The sequence below is a fragment of the Microcaecilia unicolor genome, chromosome 7 (genome assembly GCF_901765095.1).
Source record: "Microcaecilia unicolor chromosome 7, aMicUni1.1, whole genome shotgun sequence".
NCBI classification, from domain to species: domain Eukaryota; kingdom Metazoa; phylum Chordata; class Amphibia; order Gymnophiona; family Siphonopidae; genus Microcaecilia; species Microcaecilia unicolor.
The window spans coordinates 186,607,796-186,632,972 of record NC_044037.1 but is presented as its reverse complement, the minus strand read 5'-3'; the positions used below and the strand labels follow the sequence as shown (position 1 = coordinate 186,632,972).

General features: G+C 46.5%; 1 protein-coding gene across 1 annotated transcript in view; it reads right to left on the bottom strand.

Annotated features, from left to right (window-relative positions):
- FN1 (fibronectin 1) overlaps positions 1-25,177 on the bottom strand; it is a 268,540-nt gene that overhangs the window by 176,903 nt on the left and 66,460 nt on the right. The window contains 2 exon segments of the mRNA XM_030210701.1: positions 1,082-1,225; positions 12,989-13,117. Coding sequence (XP_030066561.1) covers positions 1,082-1,225; positions 12,989-13,117 — 273 coding nt within the window.

Genomic DNA, 25,177 nt, shown 5'->3' with positions numbered 1-25,177 from the left:
TAAGTGTATTGAAAATGAGTCCCTATTAGTTAAACAGCCCACTTTACAGGCTTTGCAGGACTTTTACAGTTAGTGAGCAGTAAATTGGGCATTAATTACTTATTATGTCAGGGAGGCATGGCATGGAGGGAAAGTGGGTATGCCTACCACAGAGTTAATGGGGGGGGGGGGGGCACTTACCACCTCCTACATAAGAGGCACTAAGTACTTCCATGTTAACCAGAAGCAGGTACCATACATTAAGCTAAATATTAAATGCACGACCTGCAATAAAAAAAACAGTGAGAATGCCCCCTCAATAGCTTCCATATACAATTTGCAGGTATCGTGCGCTATAATCTCATGTTAAGCTGCGGTAACTGCAGATTTTACTGCAGTTAAGTAAAAGGGCCCTCCTTGTGTCCATGGTGCATACGGCACTTGAACCCTGGCTTCTGTGGACGCGACCCATTGTTCTAATGAGTAGGCCACTTTCTCTAAAATGAAAAAGGCTGAAAGAAATATGAAAACCTCCATAAACTAGAGCAGTGATTTATTTCCAAACCTGTCCTGGGGAAAACCCAGCCAGTCAGGATATCCATAATGAATATGCATGAGATAAATTTGCATACCAAAGAGGCAGTGCATGCAAATCAAACTCATGAATATTCATTGTGGATATCCTGAAAACCTAACTGGCTGGTGCCCCCCTCCCCCGAGGGCAGGTTTGGGAATCACCGAAGAGGAAACACATCTAACTAAAAGGAACTGTTACTTTCAAGTTATAATGGGGTTTTAATTTAAAAGCTTTAGGCACTGGTTTCTGCACAGAAAAGTAGTGCTTGGCTCTCCTTCTGCCTACTGCTGTTTGGATATCATTGTTATAAACCAACACACACTTGCAAAATCTTCACTGGATCAATATCCAGACTGCTTTATGAAAATAATAGATTCAATTTTTTTAATACATTAGAAAAATTTAAATGGATCAATACAGTTAAACAGTCTTTTCTGTAAATGTATTTGACACATACTTTTTAAAGGAGGAAACCACAGTGCCTGCACAAAAGGATTTACTACCACCATTAAGGTATTTTTGTACCTGGATAAGCCTGAAGAGGTTGACAATGCCACTCTCCAATCCCTCGTCCATAGCAGTAGCACTGGTAATCAACATTATGAACACGCTTCTTCCAGGAATCCCCAATCTGGTGAAACTGACGATTTTCCGAATCCTGACACTGATCTAAAATGAAAAAGAAAAAATACATATTGCATTTGTGCATGGTATGCTACATAAAAATGTATTTTCAATGACAGATTTGGTTGCCCCTCCCAAAGAAACCACTTTAAAATGTCAACATTGCACACTATGGGGATAATTCCATAACAGGGCACCTAGGTGGCATCTATTAATGTATACACCTACTTTCCTTTATAGCAGAGCTTCTCAAACTGTGGGTCAAACCCCCAAATGGGGTCACAAAACCTGGCTTTGGGGTCACAATATAGGTGGGCTCTCCATAAGTGTATCATTATGCTGCACCTCCAGGGAGTCCCACAATTTTACTTGTCCACAATAATGGGGTCACATCCACAAAAAGATTGGGAAGCACTGCCTTTATAGAATACCAGCATAACAAGTTAGATGCATTTGCACTCAAAGCCAGAGATACACGTGTAATTTATTGTTCTCTATAAATTACGTGCATAAGTGTGAGTCTATCTACCTGTAAAATACATATTATTTAAGACATGCATGCATTTACAGAGTATTGCTTAGGTGAAATTTTTGATTTATGAACACATGTGCACACAAATACACATTTATGCCATTATTCTAATCACACGTGTAATTGGTGTAATGTTAGCACCCACTTTATAGAAATCCCTCGGATTCTATGTAGTGCACCTAGAGATCTGCGCTGAAATCCAGTCATATTCTATAACAACACGCATAACTTAACTGGTTTAACAAGCTAATTAGCATTGATAACAGCACTCAAAAAGCAATAATACGCACTAATTGGAAATCATTAGAATTTACGTGCACAACTGACTAGCATATTCTGTAATGCAGTGCACCTAACTTCTAACTTGCGCAGGCAAAAAGGGTAGGGAAATAGGTGGGGAAATGGGCGTTTCGTGGGCATTCCGAAATTTATATGCATTGTTACAGAATATGGTCCTCTGCGCCCAAATGTACGCACCAGGATTTACAACACATTTTTGTTGCGGATTTTTTAGGCACCATATATAGAATCTGGCCCTATATGGTTCTGCTGTACAAAATTACATTGTTGGGTTTTCAGTGGTTACGCTTGCAAAGTGTTTCGAGATTATCACATGATGAATGAAACCGCTCAAAAAGCTCCACATCACCGTGACAGTAAGTCTGTATCTGATCAGAATCTGCTATATCTTTTGCTTTCTATACTAGGATACTGATGTACTAATCTCCAAATTTTTTCACCAATGGAGCTTTGTAATTAGGTCACCTCAAAACACACAAGTGTGAAATTTCAGAGGTTTGCATGTTTTATGTGAGACTCATTTGTGAGACAATTCACATATTTATGTCTTCACATGCATAGTTTTGCTAATGGCAAAGTTAGCACATGGAAACAACAGGGCAAGCGATCCACAAGATCCAAAACAGCGGTATGAAAGGAGCAGATCACATAGGAAAATCATTATGCTGCTAGTTGCATTACTGAAATGCCATGTGAGACTGCCATCTTTTAGCACAGACTGCTTTTTATCAAGGAGTGAAGTGGCTTGTAAACACCACTGGGTTACTTTAGCCACTGACGCAGCCCTTGAATGGGCAAAACATGGCCAATGTCAGGCTTTTTTTAATAGACCTCACATGAATAAAATATTTCTCAAAGGACCTTTTCCTGTTTGATCTGCTCCTTTCATACCACAAAATTAGCACATGGCAATTAATTCAGGAAAAGGAAAATTGGCCATTTTCCAGTTGCACTGAAAATGGCCTTAGCACATGGGAAAAACCTGTGTAAAGGAGCACTAAGGCCACTTTTTGGCACAGCTTAGTAAAAGGACCCCTAAATGAATAGCATGTATACTTCATGCTGTCCATGTCAATTTTAAGCAACTAAGCAGCTATCCTGCTTATAATCGAAAGAGAAAAATGCCTATATTGCGACCCAAATCGGGAGATGGGCGTCTTTCTCCCGTGGGCGCCCAAATCGGTATAATCGAAAGCCGATTTTGGGCGTTTCCAACTACAATCCATCACAGAAACGGGTAAAGTTGACGGGGGCGTGTGGGAGGAGTGGTGAAGGCGGAACTGTTGCGTGGTTATCGGCCGAGGAGAGATGGGTGTCTTTAGCTGATAATCGGAAAACAAAAAGGTGTTTTTACCGCGATTTTGGGTCACTTTTTTTGGACCCTTTTTTTTTTCACAAACAAGTCCCAAAAAAGTGCCCCAACTGACCAGATGACCACTGGAGGGAATCAGGGATGACCTCCCAAGACTCCCCCAGTGGTCATTAACCCCCTCCCACCAAATAAAACCCACTTTACAAACTTTTTTCCAGCCTCTATGCCAGCCTCAAATGCCGTACCCACCTCCATGACACCAGAATGTGTTCTATCCTCTGACAGCCTTTCCCTGGTTCTGATGTGGCTCTCGGGTGAGTGTGACACCTTTTCTGTTAAGGGCACTGCAGAGTCACATCAGCAATGCATTGTGGTGGGTGTAGGGTATTGGGCTCCGTGATTCCACTAGCTTGTGTTACATGCTCACGATGTTGGTAGTTGGTAGGCTCTACTCCCATGGTGCTTTTCCCTCTGCTTACTGGGTCAGAGTGTGCCCTGTTTTGTTTCCGGTAGTCCATGAGGTAGTGGCGTTTTTGTAAGTCAGTTTTAGATCCCTTTCACGTGTTAGCCACGTTAGAGAACTTAGTTCTTACTTTGAATGTGGCTGAAAGAGGGCATTGTATAGCATTCTTCCAGCTCTGACCTACTGCTAATTTCAGTACCAGGGAGACTCGTTGCCAGTGGGGCACAACCTCTGATCTGCAGTTAACTGTGAGTAAGCGTGCTTATTCCAATAAAGGACGTTTTCGGAGAGATTAGTCTTCAGGTGTCAACTGGTGTGCCAATGTTTGTAGCAGCAACAAGTCCTAGAGGCCTGCGTGTATGCAGGTCCCTGGAGCACTTTTAGTGGGTACCACAGTGCATTTCAGCCAGGTGGACCCAGGCCCATCCCCCCCTACCTGTAACACTTGTGCTGGTAAATGGGAGGCCTCCAAAAAGCGAATGATAGATACCTGTAGCAGGTGTTCTCCGAGGACAGCAGGCTGATTGTTCTCACGACTGGGTTGACGTCCACGGCAGCCCCCACCAACCGGAACAAAAACTTTGCGGGCGGTCCCGCACACAGGGCACGCCCACCGCGCATGCGTGGCCATCTTCCCGCCCGTGCGCAACCGTTCCCGCTCAGTTGAATGACAAGCAAAGGAATGAGGAAAACGCAACTCCAAAGGGGAGGAGGGAGGGTAGGTGAGAACAATCAGCCTGCTGTCCTCGGAGAACACCTGCTACAGGTATGTATCATTCGCTTTCTCTGAGGACAAGCAGGCTGCTTGTTCTCACAACTGGGGTATCCCTAGCTCTCAGGCTCACTCAAAACAAGAACCCAGGTCAATTGAACCTCGCAACGGCGAGGGCATAACAGAAATTGACCTATGAAGAACAACTAACTGAGAGTGCAGCCTGAACAGAATAAAATCGAGTCCTGGAGGGTGGAGTTGGATTCAAACCCCAAACACATTCTGCAGCACTGACTGCCCGAACTGACTGTTGCGTCGGGTATCCTGCTGGAGGCAGTAATGTGATGTGAATGTGTGGACCGATGACAACGTCGCAGCCTTGCAAATCTCTTCAATAGTGGCTGACTTCAAGTGGGCCACTGATGCTGCCATGGCTCTAACACTATGAGCCGTGACATGACCCTCAAGAGTCAGCCCAGCCTGGGCGTAAGTGAAGGAAGTGCAATCTGCTAGCCAATTGGAGATGGTGCGTTTCCCGACAGCGACCCCCTTCCTATTGGGGTCGAAAGAAACAAACAATTGGGCGGACTGTCTGTGGGGCTGTGTCCGCTCCAGATAGAAGGCCAACGCTTGCTTGCACTCCAATGTGTGCAACTGACGTTCAGCAGGGCGGATATGCGGTCTGGGAAAGAATGTTGGCAAGACGATTGACTGGTTAAGATGGAACTCCGACACCACCTTTGGCAGGAACTTAGGGTGAGTGCGGAGTACTACTCTGTTATGATGAAATTTAGTATAAGGAGCATGAGCTACCAGGGCTTGAAGCTCACTGACTCTATGAGCTGAAGTAACTGCAACCAAGAAAATGACCTTCCAGGTCAAGTACTTCAGGTGGCAAGAATTCAGTGGCTCAAAAGAGGCTTCATCAGCTGGGTGAGGACGACGTTGAGATCCCATGACACTGTAGGAGGCTTGACAGGGGGCCTTGACAAAAGCAAGCCTCTCATGAATCGAACGACTAAAGGCTCTCCAAAGATGGCTTTACCCTCTACACGATAATGGTAAGCACTAATCACACTAAGGTGATTCCTTACTGAGTTGGTCTTGAGACCAGACTCTGATAAGTGCAGAAGGTATTCAAGCAGGTTCTGTGCAGAACAAGAACGAGGTTCTAGGGCCTTGCTCTCACACCAAACGACAAACCTCCTCCACTTGAAAAAGTAACTCTTCTTAGTGGAATCCTTTCTAGAGGCAAGCAAGACATGGGAGACACCCTCAGACAGACCCAACGAAGCAAAATCTACGCTCTCAACATCCAGGCCATGAGAGCCAGAGACTGAAGGTTGGGGTGCAGAAGCACTCCGTCGTTCTGTGAAATGAGAGTCGGAAAACACTCCAATTTCCACGGTTCTTCGGAGGACAACTCCAGAAGTAGAGGGAACCAGATCTGACGGGGCCAAAAAGGCGCTATCAGAATCATGGTGCCGTGGTCTTGCTTGAGCTTCAGCAAGGTCTTCCTCACCAAAGGTATGGGAGGATAAGCATACAGGAGGCCGTTCCCTCAATGGAGGAGGAAGGCATCCGACGCCCAGTCTGCCGTGTGCCTGTAGTCTGGAACAGAACAGAGGCAGCTTGTGGTTGGTCTGAGAGGCGAAAAGGTCCACCGAGGGGGTGCCCCACTCTCGGAAGATCTTGCGTACCACTCTGGAATGGAGTGACCACTCATGCGGTTGCATGACTCTGCTCAGCCTGTCAGCCAGACTGTTGTTTACGCCTGCCAGGTATGTGGCTTGGAGAAGCATGCCAAACTGGCAGGCCCAACGCCACATTCTGACGGCTTCCTGACACAGGGGGCGAGATCCGGTGCCCCCCTGCTTGTTGATGTAATACATTGCAACCTGATTGTCTGTCCAAATTTGGATGATTTGGTAGGACAGCTGATCCCTGAAGGCCTTCAGTGCGTTCCAGACCGCTTGGAGCTCCAGGAGGTTGATCTGAAGATCTTGTTCCTGGGGGCGAGATGCATCCGTCGTCAGCACCTTCGTGGGCTGCGGAATTTGGAATGGACGTCCCAGGGTCAAATCGGTCCGAATTGTCCACCAGTGCTGCGAATTGCGGCAACTGACGGACAGGCAGATGACATCTTCTAGATTCCCGGTGGTTTGGCACCACTGGGAAGCTAGGGTCAATTGAGCAGATCTCATGTGAAGACAAGCCATGGGAGTCACATGGACCGTAGAGGCCATATGGCCCAGGAGTCTCAACATCTGCCGAGCTGTGATCTGCTGAGATGCTCTGGTCTGGGAAGCGAGGGACAGGAGATTCTGAGTCCTCGCCTCTGGAAAAAAGGCCTGAGCCGTCTGAGAATTCAGCAGAGCTCCTATGAATTCCAGAGATTGGACTGGCTGGAGATGGGACTTCGGGTAATTTATCACAAACCCTAGCAGCTCCAGAAGTTGAATAGTGCACTGCATGGACCGAAGAGCTCCTGCCTCTAAGGTGCTCTTCACCAGCCAATCGTCGAGATACAGGAACACGTGCACCCCCAGCTTGCGTAGGTACGCCGCAACTACCACGAGACACTTCGTGAACACCCGTGGTGCAGAGGCGAGCCCAAAGGGCACCACATAATACTGAAAGTGACGTGTCCCCGGACGGAATCAGAGATACTGCCTGTGGGCTGGCAGTATCGGGATGTGAGTATAAGCATCCTTTAAATCCAGGGAACAAAGCCAATCGTCTTTCTGAATCATGGGGAGAAGGGTGCCCAAGGAAAGCATCCTGAACTTTTCTCGCACCAGATACCTGTTCAGGCCTCTCAGGTCTAGGATGGGGCGCATCCCCCCTGTTTTCTTTTCCACAAGGAAGTACCGGGAATAGAATCCCTGCCCTTCCTGCCCGGGTGGCACGGGCTTGACCACATTGGCGCTGAGAAGGGCGGAGAGTTCCTCTGCAAGTACCTGCTTGTGATGGGAGCTGAAGGATTGGGCTCCCGGTGGGCAATTTGGTGGAGTGGAGACCAAATTCAGGGTGTATCCGCACCGCACTATTTGGAGAACCCACTGGTCGGAGGTTATAAGAGGCCACCTTTGGTGAAAAACTTTCAACCTCCCCCGACTGGCAGGTCGTCCGGTACGGATACTTTGATGGCGGCTTTGTTCCCATGGATCCAGTCAAAAGCCCGTCCCCTGCTTTTGCTGTGGAGGCGCAGGGGGCTGCTTAGGGCGCACGCTGTTGACGGGAACGAGCCTGCTGGGACTGTCCCTGTGCCTGAGGAGGCCTTCGGGCCGGCTGGGTGTACCTACGCTTGCTGTAGGCGTAGGGTGCAGCCTGCGAGGCCCGGGAAAAACGTCCACCTGCAGAGGTGGATGCTGAAGGCGCCCGGTGGGAGAGCTTGTTGAGAGCGGTTTCCCGCTGGTGTAGTTGGTCCACCAACTGCTCAACCTTCTCGCCGAAAATGTTATCCCCCCGGCAAGGGACATCCGCTAGCCGCTGCTGGGTGCGGTTGTCCAGGTCAGAGGCACGCAGCCAGGAGAGTCTGCGCATCACTATACCTTGGGCCCCAGCTCGAGATGCCATATCACAGGTGTCATAGATACCCCTGGACAGGAACTTTCTGCACGCCTTCAGCTGCCTGACCACCTCCTGAAAAGGCCTGGACTGTTCCAGAGGGAGCTTGTCGACCAGGTCCGCCAGTTGCCGCACATTATTCCGTATGTGGATGCTCGTGTAGAGCTGGTATGATTGGATGCGGGTCACGAGCATGGAAGATTGGTAGGCCTTCCTCCCAAACAAGTCAAGAGTGCGAGACTCCCGCCCAGGGGGCGCCGAGGCGGTATCCCTTGAACTCCGTGCTCTCTTGAGAGCAGAGTCCACGACCGCCGAGTCATGAGGCAATTGAGGCCGCATCAACTCTGGGTCTGAGTGGATTCTGTATTGGGACTTCCGCTTTCTTGGGGATGGTGGGATTAGATAGTGGCTTCAACCAGTTCCGAAGCAGTGTCTCCTTAAGGACATTGTGCAACTGTACCGTGGAAGACTCTCTAGGTGGTGATGGATAGTCGAGAACTTCGAGCATCTCCGCCCTCGGCTCATACACAGTAACCACAGGGAAGGGAATGCTGATGGACATATCCCTGACAAAAGAGGCAAAGGAGAGGTTCTCAGGAGGCGAGAGCTTCCTCTCCGGTGAAGGAGTGGGGTCGGAGGGAAGGCCCACAGACTCCTCTGAGGAGAAATATCTGAGGTCCTCCTCCTCCCCCCACGAGGCCTCCTCCTCGGTGTCGGACATGAGCTCTCTCAGCTCAGACCTCAACCGGGCCTGTCTCGACTGCAAGGAGCCATGTCCTCGATGATGGCGCCGAGCGGTGGACTCCCGCGCCGGGCGGGGACGAAGCTCCCTACATCGACGTCGACGGGGACTCCACCTGCGTGGCGGGTCGACACCGGTGCCGCAAGCGGCGTCAGCGTCGGAGGCCTCAGCATCGGGCTAGAGCCCACCGGCGCCTCCATCAACGGCGCCAGGGGCGCAAGCACCCCTGGTGCCGGCAGAGCCTGGCGCATCAGCCTTTCCAGGATCCCAGAAAGGATGGCTCGGAGGCACTCGTCAAGGCCCACTGTCGGGAAAGGCAGGGGGGCCGGTGTGGGTGCCGGTGCCGGAAGCTGCTCGGGTCCAGGAGACGGTACCGAGATACCCGCGGACCCACGCAGCGACACCTCTTCGACCCGAGGGGGAATGCTCCTCCCGGCACTGCCGCTTCCTGGGTGTCGAGTCGTCCCTCAATGTCCCGGAGCTGCTAGTCCCGTGCACTGTGGGCGACTGATGACGGTGCTTCTTGGCTTTTTGTGATGCCCGTCATCGGCGCTCCGCGGAAGAGACGAGGAGGAGGTGGAGCCCCCCCTGCCTCGAGGTATCAGATCCGACAGGGTTCAGTCCCGATGGCCCTGAGCAGCGGGAGTGGCCGGGGCAGACTGCCCGCGCGGCCGCTCACCACCGCCGTCACCAGCAGGCCGGCGGGCCAAAGGTACCTGTGCTCCTGGGGTCGATACCATAGTCGGCGCCGACGTCGTCGACATCGGTACCGGCACCGAAGACCCAGCCGTCGACACTGATGCCGACGAGGTCGACGTCGAAGGGCCGGCGCAAGTTCCAAAAAGATGGTCCCGCAGAACTTGCCTCGCCACCTGCGTCCGCTTCCTTAAGCTGAGACACAAGGTGCACGTCTTGGAATTATGCTCCGGGCCGAGGCACTGGAGGCACCAAGCGTGAGTATCGGTCTGCGAGATCTGCCGGCCGCACCGACCACACTTCTTGAATCCGCTCGGGACCTTCGAGGACATCGACGGAAAAATCACGTCGGCGAAGTCAAAATCGTCGATGGTGGCAGTGAAAAGCACACCCGAAAAAGAAAGAAACGACCGCGCGGCCACAAGGCCGCGACGACGTGCCCTCGCGACTAAGAACGACAAGGAAAACTCTTTCGTTTTGTTTTTTTTGAAAGAAAAATAAACGCGAACGCATACAGAACAAAGAAAAAACCGCGGGCTAGGCCGCAATCTGGTTTCCAGGGCTGACTAAGAGAGAGACGTGAACACGTCTCTCTCCAGCACTGAACGGAAAAATACTGAGCAGAAACGGTCGCGCACGGGCGGGAAGACAGCCGCATATGCGCAGTGGGCGTGCCCTGCGAGCAAGACCCCCCGCAAAGGTTTTCTTCCGGTTGGTGGGGGCTGCTGTGGACGTCAACCCAGTCGTGAGAACAAGCAGCCTGCTTGTCCTCGGAGAACCCACTGTACCCACATGTAGGTGCCCCCTTCACCCCTAAGAGCTATGGTAGTGTTGTACATTTGTGGGTAGTGGGTTTTGGGGGAGGGGGAGGGGGGTTGGGTGCTCAGCACCCGTGGTAAGGGTGCTATGCATGTGGGAGCGTTGTCTGAAGTCCACCGCACTGACCTCTAGGGTGCCCAGTTGGTGTCCTGGCATGTCAGGGGGGCGAGTGTACTAAGAATCGTGGCCCCTCCAACGACCAAATGGCTCGGATTAGGACGTTTCTCAGCTGGGCGTTTTTAGTTTCCATTATTGCTAAAAAAAACAAACGCCCAGCTGAAAAACATCTATTTTTTTGAAAATACGGTCTGTCCCGCCTCTTCACGTACCCGTTATCGGACATAGACGCCCATGGAGATAGGCGTTCGCGTTCGATTATGCCCCTCCATGTAGACCAGCTTTCAAAATGCTATTTCCAAGGGACATTTTAGAATGGACAGGTGGAACTGGTGGAAAAAGGACAATCAATGGGACACTGTAGGGCCCTTTTACAAAGCGGCAGTAAGCCCAACTCGGGCTTACCGCATGCTATCCCGGAACTACCACTGGACCAACACAGCAATAGTTCTGGCTCCAGCATTCGCCGTCTCCAGCACGCCGAAAAAAAAAAAATTATTTCTAGCGCCATGCTAACCATAGCCATTTTGGGGGGGCTTTTTACCTGCTGCGGTAAAAAGGGCCCTGGTATGTGGGAAAAACAGCCCTCGATGCTACCGTAGGGCCCTTTTTCCCGCAGTTTAGTAAAAGGACCCCTGTGTTACCAAGATATAAAATTATAGCACAATGATAGAATGGATCAAACTGGAGAGGGGGTTGCGCTGTATGTTAAAGAGGGAATTGAGTCAAACAAAATAAAAATTCTGCATGAAAGACAGCAACGTGGAATCCTTATGGATAGAAATTTCATGTGTGAAGGGAAAGAATATATAAGTAGGGCTATACTACTGTCAACCAGGCCAGAACAATCAGACAGATGAAGATATATTAATGGATTACCCCACTAGAATGGGTCACACTTCAAACCTTTTTCTTCTCATTCAGGAATGAACAGAATAAATGGCTATTTGCAACTGCCCTTCAAAACACAGAAGAGCAACCAACCTAAGAAAACTACGAGCTTTAGAAAGAGATTTAATCCCCCAGTTTTTCAAGTGCAAGAGACTGTCAAAATTTCTTCACCCTTTCCCAAAAGAAACATTCTGGACTCCTACAGAGTTTAGCAAGCCTGATTAAATAAACAGAGCACATTATCTTATCAGAGGTTATTTATTTCTTTTAAGTTTGTTTATTGAAAAAAAGGCTACGTGCTCTGGCCAACTTGACATCCTAGTTCTGGGGTTTTTCTATGCCCTGCTCTTTTGCTCAGTCTGAAATCATCTTTCCATTCTAAATCACAGATTAGCCAAGATAAGAGACCAGGTCATGGTGCTTGGTACATGAAAGTTCCTAATATACAACAGATTTCAATTTCAATTTTCATAATCCTGGTGAGCATTTTCCTCCCTCTGGCTGCAGAACGTGTCAGGTTCCAATTCACGCTGAACAAATAATATTGAAAATTGTTGAACTTGTGAACAATTTGTATCAGTGACTTTTCAGTCAGCTGAAATTACGGAATCTTGGCAAACACTAGTTTTTTTTCTTGCTTTTAAACTCACTTTTTGTTGGAAAAAGCAGAAAGATAAGCATGTGAAAAGAACTCCAATGTAAAAATTTGATATTGTCACAGTAAGAAAACTACTTGCAGGGATAAGAATTTAGTTCTATGGCTTCTTGCAATAGTAAACTACTGGCAAACTACAGAAGAGGGACAAACCATAAGAGTGATGGGCAAACCACAAGAAAGTGATGAACATTGCAAAACATAAATGTTATGAGCTGTAAAGAAAAATGTACAACCCTTGTTACACCTTTAGACGTATATTTTTAATCAAACTTTCAGCCAGTTTTAGAACTTATTATTGGCTGTACTTATCTGCATAACAATTTCCTTTTAAAACCTCTTCAACTACTGCTTAATGGGAAGGGGCCCTTTTACAAAGCTGCGGGAGGGCTAACGTGTGGGTAGCATGCACCAAATCGGCACTACCGCCGGGGTAGTGTGTGTGCCCACCAGTAATTCTGAGTTTGGCGCACATCAAATCCCAAGATAGAAAATCTTTTTATATTTTCTACCATGGGGGGCATTCCCGTTGGTAATTGGCAGCAAGGTCACGTTGACGCACGCTGCATGGTTACCGGCGGGTACTAAGTAGCCCTTTCCATTAAGTCAATGGCTGGCGGTAAACGCTCAGGCCATAAATAGGAGTGCGCTAATTTTAATTTTTGTGCATGCCCATTTCCTGGCCCATTAAAAAATGGCCTTTTCCCCAGCAGCGGTAAAAAGTGGCCCAGCACCGCCCAAAAGACATGCCCACACTACCGCAGGCCACTTTTTACCGCGGCTTTATAAAAGGACCCCTAAGGTTTTTTTCCCCATTCTGTGTGTATAGGAAAAGACTGGTAACAGAGACAATTAGGCCTTGATTCTTTGTCATTTTTTTTAGAATGTGTATTTAAATCCCTCTCTTTTCAAAATAATGTGCCAAAAAGTATGGTTTCTTTTCTAACCAGTCCTTCTTAAAAAATGTTATTAATGTGGGTCAACAAGAACTTAACTTACCAACAGCATCACACTTCCATCTCCCTCGGCCCTGACCATAGCAAGTGCAGTTCATCATATGTCCCTCCTCATGTTTTTTTCTGAAAGTCTGGTTAACATCATAAGTGATACCATCCACAATACACTGATCTATAAAACAGAAAATAGCATGACATGCAATACAGTGAAAATACACAAAAACCCAAGCCATTTTTACATCAAAACAATGCATAACCAATTATGTTTGCAGAAATGCTACTAGCAAAATTAGGGCCCTATTTACTAAGGCACGCTAGCTTTTTTAGCAGGTGCTAAAATTTAGTGCGCACTAATGCTAGAGACACCCATATATTCCTATGGGTGTCTCTAGCATTAGCGCGTGCTAAAAAAAAATAGCGTCCATACAGCACGGCTTAGTAAACAGGGCCCTTAATTTGCAAATTACAAAACAAAAGAAAAAAAAAACCAAAGCCTTCCCTTTTAATCCAGAATTTTACTGCATGTTAAAGGACATATTGCATTTCAGTGTCTTGGAAAATTCCTCTGACTTGTTTTCCTAACAACGAGTGACTAAGTATGTTTCATGCCTGTACCCACATCTTAGTGATACATAAGAAGCAGGGATATTTCAAAAACCAAGGAAAGACCTCAGAACAATTATTGCAAAGAAGTATAAAAATAAATTAAAACAAAGAAGAATAATAGAAAACAGAAGTCCTATTTCTTTAACGGAGGATGAGAAGGAGGCCCACTCATTGCAGAACAGTGATTCCCAATGACTGGATTTGGAACCCATGAGTGCAGGGTTCTGCAAGTGACCATTGTGCATTGATGCCTGGCCAAGTACCATAATTTTAATGATTGAAAAAGATAAGTCGGAAGTATACAAAATACAGGAAAAATTCTTGGTTACGCTGGAAGCCTAAAGGAACAAGCCCAGAGATAGGGACTGTAGAAAGGGGGGGTGGGGAGAGGTATGCATGGTAGGGAAAGCATTAACAGCATGCCCAGTGAAAATATTTCCATCCCCTCTGCATGCATGTGTGTGTGTTTATATGCATGTATGTATGTGAGTATGTATGTATGTATGTATATATGTATGCCTGCATGCATGTCTATGTCTGTTGACATTCATGTGTGCCTACAGGATGGATATTCAGCCAGCGGCAGTCAGCGTTTTTATGTCCACCACTGGCTCTATTCCCAGATATTCAATGCCGGGCCATATCCAGGCAGCAACACTGAATATCCGGTTGTATGCTGGCCACTAAAACTTATGCAGTTAAGTGCAATATTCAGCCCTTAGCCACATAAGCTGAAACACTTAAAGATAGGACTGCTATTTATGCAGCCCAATTTAAGCAGTTATCTTACGGGGTTAAGAGCTAAATATCGGTACTTACATGTCAACTCTGCACCTGGAATGCCCACGTGTTATCCAGTTTCAGCTGAGGTGCTAGCTGTGAATATTCAGTAGCATTAACCAGTTAAGCCATGGACAAGCAATTTAAAAGGCCTGGAGCCTCTCTGAGCTGTTTAAATGACTTTGCATTTTGTGCAGTATGTGTATATCTCTGTGTGTTTTTTGTTTGTTTAGCATTTAAAGTCTCTATTACAGTTTCAAAGACTAGCAGTTAAGGGACTATTCTAGAGTTTACCACAGCATCAGTGTAGAGCACAGCTGATCGTCACAGGAAACCTCAGTTTAGAGTTTAATTCCCTCTCACCCACCCCTGCCCTGATCCCCTCCCACTCACCCCTCCCCTGATCTCTGATTTATAGTCCCTTGAACCAATTAGAAGACTAGAAAGCTAATTAGGGCATCTCTATCAGCCTGAAACTAGCTCTTAGAAATAGCCTACTTAGGTCTATAGAGGAGAACGTACAAATAATAAAAACAATTTTAAAAAAACCCTAAATATTAGCATAGCCTAGAATATGATTAACATTTGTAGGGGACTTCAGTCTACAAATTCCTACTCCATTAGCAACTTAAATAAGAAATCATCAATAATAAGATGCAGACAGCAATCCAGCAGCGAGATAGGAGTATCCAGTCTTTTGCACTGAGTGTCACATGTTTAATTGTCTCCCAGTTAGTGAGCGGTCATATGTGTGGACTTTGTGCAATGAGCTCCTAGCACTCAGAGAACAGGTCCAATCCCTGGAGGCTAGAGTACCAAACTTGGAGGGCTGAGGCAGAGAGAGGTATATAGAGAAGGCCTACAGGGACATAGTAGAGAAGTCCCACCTCTAGTCTGTTAACTTCAATGCTGCCATGGAGGAAAAAGGTCACCTGAAGTGAGAGCATCAACTTGGAGACACAGGAAGTGATCGTGCAGCTAGGACATGTCCCCCAGGGGATGCAATATCCTCTTGCACCAAGGATGGGTCTCCAGAGGCTTCTGCCCAGGAGGGAAGGGTTAGGATAGCCGTATTAGTTGGAGATTAATTCACTAGGTATGTAGATAGCTGGGTGGCTGGTGAATGTGAGGATCGCTTGGTTATTTGCCTGCCTGGTGTGAAGGTGGTGGACCCCACCCATCACTTAGATAAGATTTAAGAAACATAGAAAACTGTAGGCAGATAAAGACCATATGGCCTATCCAGTCTGCCCATCCATGCCATTAATTCTCCCTTTCATCCCTTAGAGATCTTATGTACTTGTCCCAAGCTCTCTTGAATTAAGATACTGTTTTCATCTTGAGAGACCGTTCCACAAATTCACCACCCTTTCTGTGAAGAAGTATTTCCTCAGGTTACTTCTGAGTCTATCCCCTATCACCTTCATCCTATGCACCCTCATTTCAGACAGTGCTGGGGAGCAGCTGGCTGTCTTGGTACATTTGGGTACTAAAGACATAGGAAAATGTGGTAAGGAGGTTCTAGAAGCCAAATTTAGGCTCTTAGGTAGAAAGCTAAAATCCAGAACCTCCAGGGTATCATTTTAAGAAGTGCTCCCCACTCCAAGCACAGGACCCAAGAGGCAAGCAGAGCTCTGAAGTCTCAATGGATGAGACAATGGAGCAGAGAGGACAGATGTACATTTGTTAGGAACTGGGCAATATTCTGGGGAAGGTGGAGTCTATTCCGAAAGGATGGACTCTACCTTAATCACGATGGATCCAGGCTGCTGGCACTAACATTTAAAAAGGAGATAGTGTAGCTTTTAAATTAGAATGGGGGGGGGGGGGGGGGGGGAGCCGACAGTTGTTCAGGAGCGCATGGTTCACAATGAGGTATCTTTGAAGGATACTACTATAACAGGACATTTACAGAATCCCAATAGAGAGATTTCAACAAAGGTGAATGAAAGCCAGGAGCGTTTAAGGGTAGAACAGAGCAAAGGTTGCAAATTATCCATCAACTTCTAAGCAGCTAGTAGATGCAAGGAAAAAACACACTTTGAAGAAGGGGAGCTATTTTAGATCTAGCCCTTAGAGTAATGCAGGACTTAGTACAAGAGGGCACTCAGGGAAGACAGGGCCATAGCAGAGAGGCTGAATGAATTCTTTGCCTCAGTCTTTACTGAAGATGTAAGAGATCTATCTGTACCAGAGATGGTTTTCAAGGGTAATGACAGAAAAGAACTGAGCCTTTTCAGCAAGAAAGCCCTGTACAGCAATAAAACAAATTCAGGAGAGAAGGGATTCCCAGTTTACCTTACTGTGACCTTCGAGGCTCCCTCATGAACCCTGCTTGGGCTTAAAAAACTCTTCCCCTCTGTCCGCCTAAGCATCCACCTGGCATAAAGGAGAAGCAGCCACCATTCAAAATGGCCGCCATTCCCACATTTTCAAGCAAAAGAATGTGGCTGTGAGGAGACTTAGTCCTTGCAGCAGCATCTGCAGAAAGCAAGCCTTCTGGTGCCAATAGGTGGCTGCTTGTTGATGTACCTTTCCCATCAGACTGATCCACTGATCCACTGTGGCATAAGCCACATGGCCATAACACTTTCCAGTGGCTCCTACAGCAGGAATACTTCTTTTCTCACTCTGACCATGTGCTGCATGAGCCAGTGCCTCTCACTAACAAAGTCCCCGTGTCTGACGTCCTGTTACTGGTCCCAGCCAGTGTCTGAATTAGCACCACTTACTGCCCCACATACTGAAGGCTGCCCCACCCCTGAGTCTCTAGTGTGAACTGCTACCTCTGCTCCAAATATAAATTCTTAGTTTTCCTTGCAGGGTTTTTTTTAAATTCACAGTTAAGATTTCTGGAAGAGGGGGTACACTGAGGCTCAGAAGGAAAGGGAGAAAAACACCCATTTACCTCTGGGTATCCCTTCAGCTGTGGTCCCTAAAGAAGGACCCTGAAATCCTTTACCAGCCCCTCTTCCGTCCCCCCCCCCCCCCCAACACACACACACACATACTCAACTGGCAACAAGGTTTACAACTGGACTGGGAGCAAAACAGTCCAAAACCATTGCATAATATTTTTGTCAACCATCTGCTGGAGGTAGAAAAATACTGCTGAGTTGAGCTTGCATGGTGTCCTATATCAGGCAGAGCTCAAATTTGATTGGCTCTGTCTTCCCCCTGCTGGTTGCTGGACATAGTCCATTGGTTCTGGACTGGTCTGGTAGAGACAATAAGGAACTTCTTTTATAGAATAGGATCCTACCAGGCACCTCTGGGCACCTAATTATAAGTACACAGTTATAGAATTACATCCATACTGCTTAGCTTTCCAACCAAAAAGCTCCACTTTGGTCTCATCTGAGCATAAAACCTTCTCCAACATGCAAGTAGTATCCCGAGTGTTTCTGAAAATGCTATGCAACACATCATATGGCTTTTCTTCAACCATTGCTTCCTTCTTGCCAGCTTCCCATACAAGCTATATTTGTGGAATAATCTTAAAATTGATGGACTGTCAACATTTTCCCCAATCTCAGCCAAATACCTCTGTAGTTCTTTCAAAGTAATCTTAGAATTTTGAGGCAGTGTCTTGGCTCTGCCAATCTGTTTCCATTTACAATGATGAACCTGATTGTGCTCCAAGGAATATCCAAACACACACTGAACTTTTCTTTGCCTTCTCCCTGCATGTACCTTTGAAAAACTTTATACCAAATCTTTCAGCAACTCTATGTTAGTCATGTTTAGATATTTAATCCAATTTCATTTTTAACAACAGAAACAGCTTTATCTGAATCGGTTATTATGGGTCTTAATTCAGGTTTGCTATAACAATGGGAGTTAAAACTTACGTAATCAAAACTTTTTGGTTTCTTAATTATTTTGAGAATATTTCTATAATTGTTTTTCATGATGAAAGGGCGCATACGTTACATAATCAGTAAAACCAGCTTCTATTTTAATGCATTTTGAATCATATTTTTTAGATAACAGAATGTGAAAAAAAATATGTGAAGTCATTTAGAAGGCAGTGTAATCCATCAGTAGAAGTCATGGTTGCCAACTCCGTAGTTCTCCCATGGAATTGGGTGGCTTTAATAAGTTGCCTGTGGGCACTTTTGAACAGTCACGTGTTGCAACTTTTTGGGCTGTTTCCACTGTCTCCTATTGGTCAAATTTGGTATTGGAATGAGGCTTGGTACACAAACCTCATTCTAGCTCCAAATTTGACCATGGAAGAGAGCAGTGACCACATAGGATTAGAGGAGGAGGACAGTAAGAACACCACACAGCAGACAATGTGACCACATGGGGGACTCTCTTCTCTCTCCCCCCCCCCCCCCCAAGCTCAGATAGCTTGGGCTATTTTGGCGTGGATTGGGCTGGGAGATTTTTCGCTAACTAGCAACCCTGGAAGAAGTTGAACTTGTCTGAACAAACAGCTTTTTAATGCAAAGTCTAAAGTTTGTTTGGAAAAATAATATTCACTTTTCTTGAAGCAATACTTTTCTTATGAAAATCTATAAATGTTTAAGGGCCATTGTAATAGAATATGAGCAGTCACTGGAAAAGGTTTCAGTAAAAAGTGAACACCTTCTGCTATTTCATTCACTTCCTGCAAACACCAGTTATTCTAAAAAAAAAAAAATCCATGCATTAAATGCACTTCCCCCACTCCCCCTCCCCCAAACCATTTAGAATCCAATTACAAATGGCACAGTATTTTCAGGCACCTCCTCTGTCTTTTCCAGACATAAATCCAACAGGGTAAGCTAGCAATGGGATGATCCAATGTCTCCTCTTGTCTTTGAAGTCTTGTTTGCACTGACTAAGTACTTAATTGTTGGGGCTACTTAAGAGTTTTGGAATTTATCTGGTTTCCTAAACAAACTACAAATGTAATCAATCTTTCTCCAGATACAGAACACTACTAGCCCAGTAATCTACCAGCTGCCGCCTGTCTAGGATTTAGGTAAAGGGAAGGTTAACCACTCCACTCGCTCTCCTGTACAAAAACAAACAGTTAGATCAGACCTGAGACTGATAAATGTTCTGTTAAAGTCAGCTCTGGGCAAGTTTAGGCAGGTTCTTAATCTTCTATAATAAATTTAATTTCCAAAGTAATGTTCTTCCAGCATTATCAGTGCAGTATATAATCATTTAGTCCTTTGTTGTACTGATTCTTTTTTCAGAGCTACTGCAGTGTTAATTCAGCATGTCTTAAATCTGAAAATTCTCCCCTTTCTGAAAGAGCCACGAAATACGATGTACAGCAAGTTTAAGATTGGAGATGAGCACATAAGCTTAAAAATATAATATTAAAATAGTACTTAGAATACTGGTACTGTACAGACTAAAACAATGGCTTACATATTAATAAACAGATGTCTACCCGCACGTGGCAGTAATTAAAACAAATGCAGCATGTGAGGTACAGCGTTTAAATAGCATACTACATTAAAATGAGCATTGCATGATACAATATTCATAGTATCAGCAGACCAATATACAGTGATTTCAAATGCATTTAAACAGCAACCACCCCTGAAGTATACATGCCAGGCCACTCTACACCCTAGGCTGAATCTTTGCATGAATACAGGGTCAGCATTAGGGGGTAGCAGCCAGCTTGAAGCTGAAGGAAGAATAGTCTTAAGGTGAGATTTGGGGCATCCTCCCCAGTTTCTGCCCTAAGTGAATTATAGGATGCTAGCTCATGCATTAAAATTCTAATACATAACATAATAACAGGGTAAATAACAGCAAATAAAGACCTGTATGGTGCATCCAATCTGCCTAACAAGATGGCCAAAAATTGTACCTGAACCACTGTTCCCGCTAAGCTTAGCAGGAGTCCTCCAATTGCATTGCTGCCAGTGGAGGGTGGTGCTTCTATATTGTGCTTTTAATTGCTAAGGACAGGCAGGTTCCCTGGAGTTCCGCAGAGCTTTCCTGTCCCTCACTATTGAAAATATGATAGTAACACAGCACCCCCCATTGGCAGGACTATAGGTGGATGACTCCTGCTCAACTTAAAGGGAACAGTGACCTGAACCCCTCTATGTCCTGTTTAATACATATTCAAAAAGAAGACGGGAAGCCCTGACTGATTGGTTCATTAGTTCAGCTGTAGTGCTGTGCACTACCATGCATGAACATAAGTTTAATTCATGGCCCAGGCTTCTGCTCCCCAGATCAGCTAGGGCAGTGATGGCGAACCTATGGCACGCGTGCCAGAGAGGGCAGAGCCCTCTCTGTTGGCAAGTGCGCCGTCGCCAGGGCCACCGAGAGGAGGGTGCAGTCCCCTCCACCCAGTGGTGTGCTGGAGCCGGCTCATACCGACTCGCAAGAGCCAGTTGTTCTTGAGGGCGAGCCGGCTCTCCTTCCTCCCTCCCCTGAGCTACAGGGTCCCTCCGAGTACCTGAAGAAGGCATTCTTCGGGGCAGGCAGGAAAGATCCCCAGTCTTGCCTGCCCGCTGCCGGCGCTGACCCTCCCCCGCTGCCGGATCGCTCTTTAAAAATGGCTGCCGAGACTTCCAGCGGCGGCCTTGCGAAACTTCTGCTGAAGTCTTGGAGGCCGCCCTTGTATGTCTCAGTGGCCATTCTGAAGAGCGATGCAGTAGCACCGCGGGAGAGTCAGCGCCAGCAGCGGGCAGGCAAGACTGGGGATCTTTCCTGCCTGCCCCGAAGAATCCACTGGACAACCTGGGTGGCTGGAGGGGGGGCAGGGGAGTGAGGAGAATCACTGGGCATGGGTGGCTGGGGGAGGCAGGGGAGTGAGGAGAATCGCTGGGCATTGATGGCTGGAGGGGGCCAGGGAGCGAGGAGAATCGCTGGGTATGGGGTGGCTGGAGGGGGGCAGGGGAGCGAGGAGAATCACTGGGCAATGGGTGGCTGGAGGGGGGACAGGGGGAGAGGAGGGATGCTGGACATGGATGGAGGGGAGGGAAGAGTGAGGAAGGAGATGAGATGAGGGAAAAGGAAGAGAGGAGAAAAACTGCACATGGATGAAGAAAATAGGCAGTAGCTGGGTCCACTGGACAGTCAAGTCTGCGGAGGACCCTGCTTTTACTAACGGATGTAGGGCAAGAAATGAAGAAGAAAGGAGGAAAGTAAAGAAATAAATGGAAAGGAAGCCCTGGAAACGGAGTTAAGAGGACAGATAGCAGCAGAATCAGATTCTGGACCACCATGATGAGAAAAACAAAGTCACCAAAGGTAGAAAAAATCATTTTATTTTCATTATAGTGTTTGGAATATGTCCACTTTGAGAATCAGGTGCTCAACATATTTATGGCATTTTATCCCACATTAAACATGAATTAGATTGAAACGTGGGATCATTTAATTTGCAACAGCAAAAATCACATTAATTATTCAAAAGCATGCCAAATGCTTTTAAAGTTCTGTTATTCAAGTTAAATTGCCCTGTTGGCACTTTACGATAAATAATTAGATTTTGGGTTGCTGTTTGGGCACTCAGTCTCTGAAAGGTTCGCCATCACTGAGGGCTAGGGATGCTCTTGAAGTAGCACTCAATTACTCTGGAGACAAGGAGTCTTAGCTGTCTGCTGAGTTACAAAGAGAGCAGCATTGAGTACTCTTTCACTGCAGTGCCTAGACTGAGGTGAAAGGAGAATACAAAAAAAAAAAAAGTTGGAAATTTCTAATCCTCAAGGAAAAAGAAATAAGAAACAAACACAAAATAATCTAACAAAAAAATAAGTAAGGAGGTATTAAAGAAAGACTGGCCACAGTATGGTTATAATAACATATTACAGAAGAGGGAGGGAGGAAGGAGAGGGAAAGGGATGCGCAGGTTGGCTGCTGGTTCGCTATAGGGGTAATTCTATAACCGTGTACCCTCATTCGGGTGCCCCGAGGCCACAGAGTAGAAGAATATTCTATAATGAAACTAGACATCTAGGTTCAGTTATAGAATAGAAGCATAACCAAGTATCGGCACACCCAGCATGTAGGCGCCTGCAAATATGCCAACCATACAGCTGGTTCTACAGCAAGCACCTAAGAGGCCCTTTTACTAAGCTGCATAAGCGTCTATGCATGCCCAACGTGCGCCAAAATGGAGCTACTGCACGGCTACCGCTTGGCTCTTGCGGTAATTTCATTTTTGGTGCGCATCTGATACGTGCATCTGAAAAATATTTTCAGACTTCCACCAAGTGGCACTTAATGCATGTATTTATTTTTTAAGATTTTGCTCACACCTTTTTCAGTAGTAGCTCAAGGTGAGTTACATTCAGGTACAGTGGATATTTCTCTGTTCCAGGAGGGCTCACAACCTAAGTTTGTACCTGAGGCAATGGAGGGTTAAGAGACTTGCCCAAGGTCACAAGGAGCAGTAGTGAGATTTGAACTGGCTACCTCTGGATTGTAAGATCAGTGCTCTAACCCCTAGGCCACTCCTCCACTCCATTACAACCTGGTTACCATGTGAGACTTTACCGCTAGATTGTAAGCTCTTTGAGCAGGGACTGTCTTTCTTCTATGTTTGTGCAGCGCTACGTACGCTTTGTAGCGCTATAGAAATGCTAAATAGTAGTAGTAATGGCTGGCAGTAAGGTCTCAGACCCAAAATGGACATGCGCCAATTTTGATTTTGCAGCATGCCCATTTGAGGCAAAAATTTTAACAAGGCATTTTTTGCAGGCATGCTTAAAAATGGATCTGTGCACACCTAAAACACACGCCTACGTTACCGCAGGCCATTTTTCAGCGCACCTTAGTAAAAGGACCCCTAAATGAGACAGGCACACAGGTAACTTACAGTATTGTGTAAGTTATCCAAGTAAGTGTGAGGCACACCTGCTATGTCCCACCCACAATCACCCCTGTGTACTCCGCCCTGGCAAATACCCGCTATGTAAGTGATACGAGTATTTAAAGATTAGTGTTTAGGCAGGATATTGCCATTTGAATATGTATGTGCGCATTCGTGCATGTATATATTATTGTTTTGTACTTTTACATGCATAAGACGTGTAAATGTGCACCTGGTTTCTAGAACTGCCCTTCATGTGTGTCAAGACAGGTAAGAGTGCGAGCGTTGAAGGAACAATGGTGTCCTTGCAATTGTTATAGGAAGAGTATACTCGGTGCTTTTTTGTAGAAAAAAAGGTGCCGGTACTCATTATGGGCAGGGTCACCACATATGACTCCACCCCTCTTATAGCCACACCCACATCAGCCACACCCCTTATACCAGCCATGTCGCATATAAACAGACATCCTTGAAAATATTATACTAGTATAGGAGAAAAAAAATAACATAATTTTTTTCATTATAAATAATTTCTGTAAGCTGTTACAGCTCCAGTATACCCAGTGCAAAATAAGACAGCAGATGTAAATTCTCAAATTGGACATATTCCAAACACTAAAATGAAAATAAAATGTTTTTTTCTACCTTTGTTGTCTGGTGACTTTGTTTTTCTATCCATATTGGTCCCAGTCTCTGATTCTGCTGCTCTCTATCTGTTCTCTTAACTCCGTTTCAGGGCTTCCTTTCCATATATTTCTTTACTTTCCTCCTTTCTTCTTTCATTTCTTGCCCTACATCCATAAGTAAAAGCTGGGTCCTCCTCCATGGAATTGACTGGAGGAGGTAAAACGTGGATCCAGCTTTTGCCTATTTTCTCCATCCATATGCAGTTTTTTCTCCTCTCTTCCCTTTCCCTCATCTCAATCCATATGCATCTTCTTCTTTTTTCTTTCCTCCCCTCTATCCATGTCCAGCACTTCTCCTCTCTCCTCCCCGCAACCATGTCCAGCATTTCTCCTCTCTCTCTTCCCTCCCCTATATCCATATAAAGCAATAATTCTCTCTCCCCTGTCCTCCATCCAAGTCCAGCATTTCTCCTCTCTCCCCACCAACTCCTCCATCCATCCATGTGCAGCAATTCTCCTCTATCTCCTGCTCTCTTCGCCATCCATTTCCAGCATGTTTCTTCTCTTCTCTTCTCTCCCCTGCTCTCCTCTCCCATGTCCAGCGATTCTCCTCTCTCCCCTTACCTCCCCTCTCATCCATGTTCAACGATTCTCCTCTCTCCCCTGCCCTCCCCTTCCATCCATGTCCAGTGAATCTCTCTTCGCTGACCTACCCTCACATCCATGTCCAGCATGTCTCCTCTCTCCCCTGCACTCCCTTCTCATCCATGCACAGCGATTCTCCTCTGCCCCGTCCTCACCTGCCATCCATGTCCAGTGATTCTCCTCTCCCCTGCCCTCCCCTCTCATTCATGCCCAGCAATTCTCCTCTCTCCCCTGCCCTCCCCTGTTCATGTCCAGCAATTCTCTCTTCCCTGCCCTCCTCCTCTCCCCTCCCCTCCCCTCCCCTCCATGTCCAGCTTGTCTCCTCTCCCCCTGCCCTCCTCTCCATGTCCAGCACTTTTCTCTCCCCTGCCCTTCCCCATCCATGTCCAGCATGTCTCCTCTCTCCCCTGCCTACTACTACTACTACTACTATTTAGCATTTCTATAGCGCTACAAGGCGTACGCAGCGCTGCACAAACATAGAAGAAAGACAGTCCCTGCTCAAAGAGCTTACAATCTAATAGACAAAAAATAAAGTAAGCAAATCAAATCAATTAATGTGTACGGGAAGGAAGAGAGGAGGGTAGGTGGAGGCGAGTGGTTACAAGTGGTTACGAGTCAAAAGCAATGTTAAAGAGGTGGGCTTTCAGTCTAGATTTAAAGGTGGCCAAGGATGGGGCAAGTCGTAGGGGCTCAGGAAGTTTATTTCAGGCGTAGGGTGCAGTGAGACAGAAGGCGCGAAGTCTGGAGTTGGCAGTAGTGGAGAAGGGAACAGATAAGAAGGATTTATCCA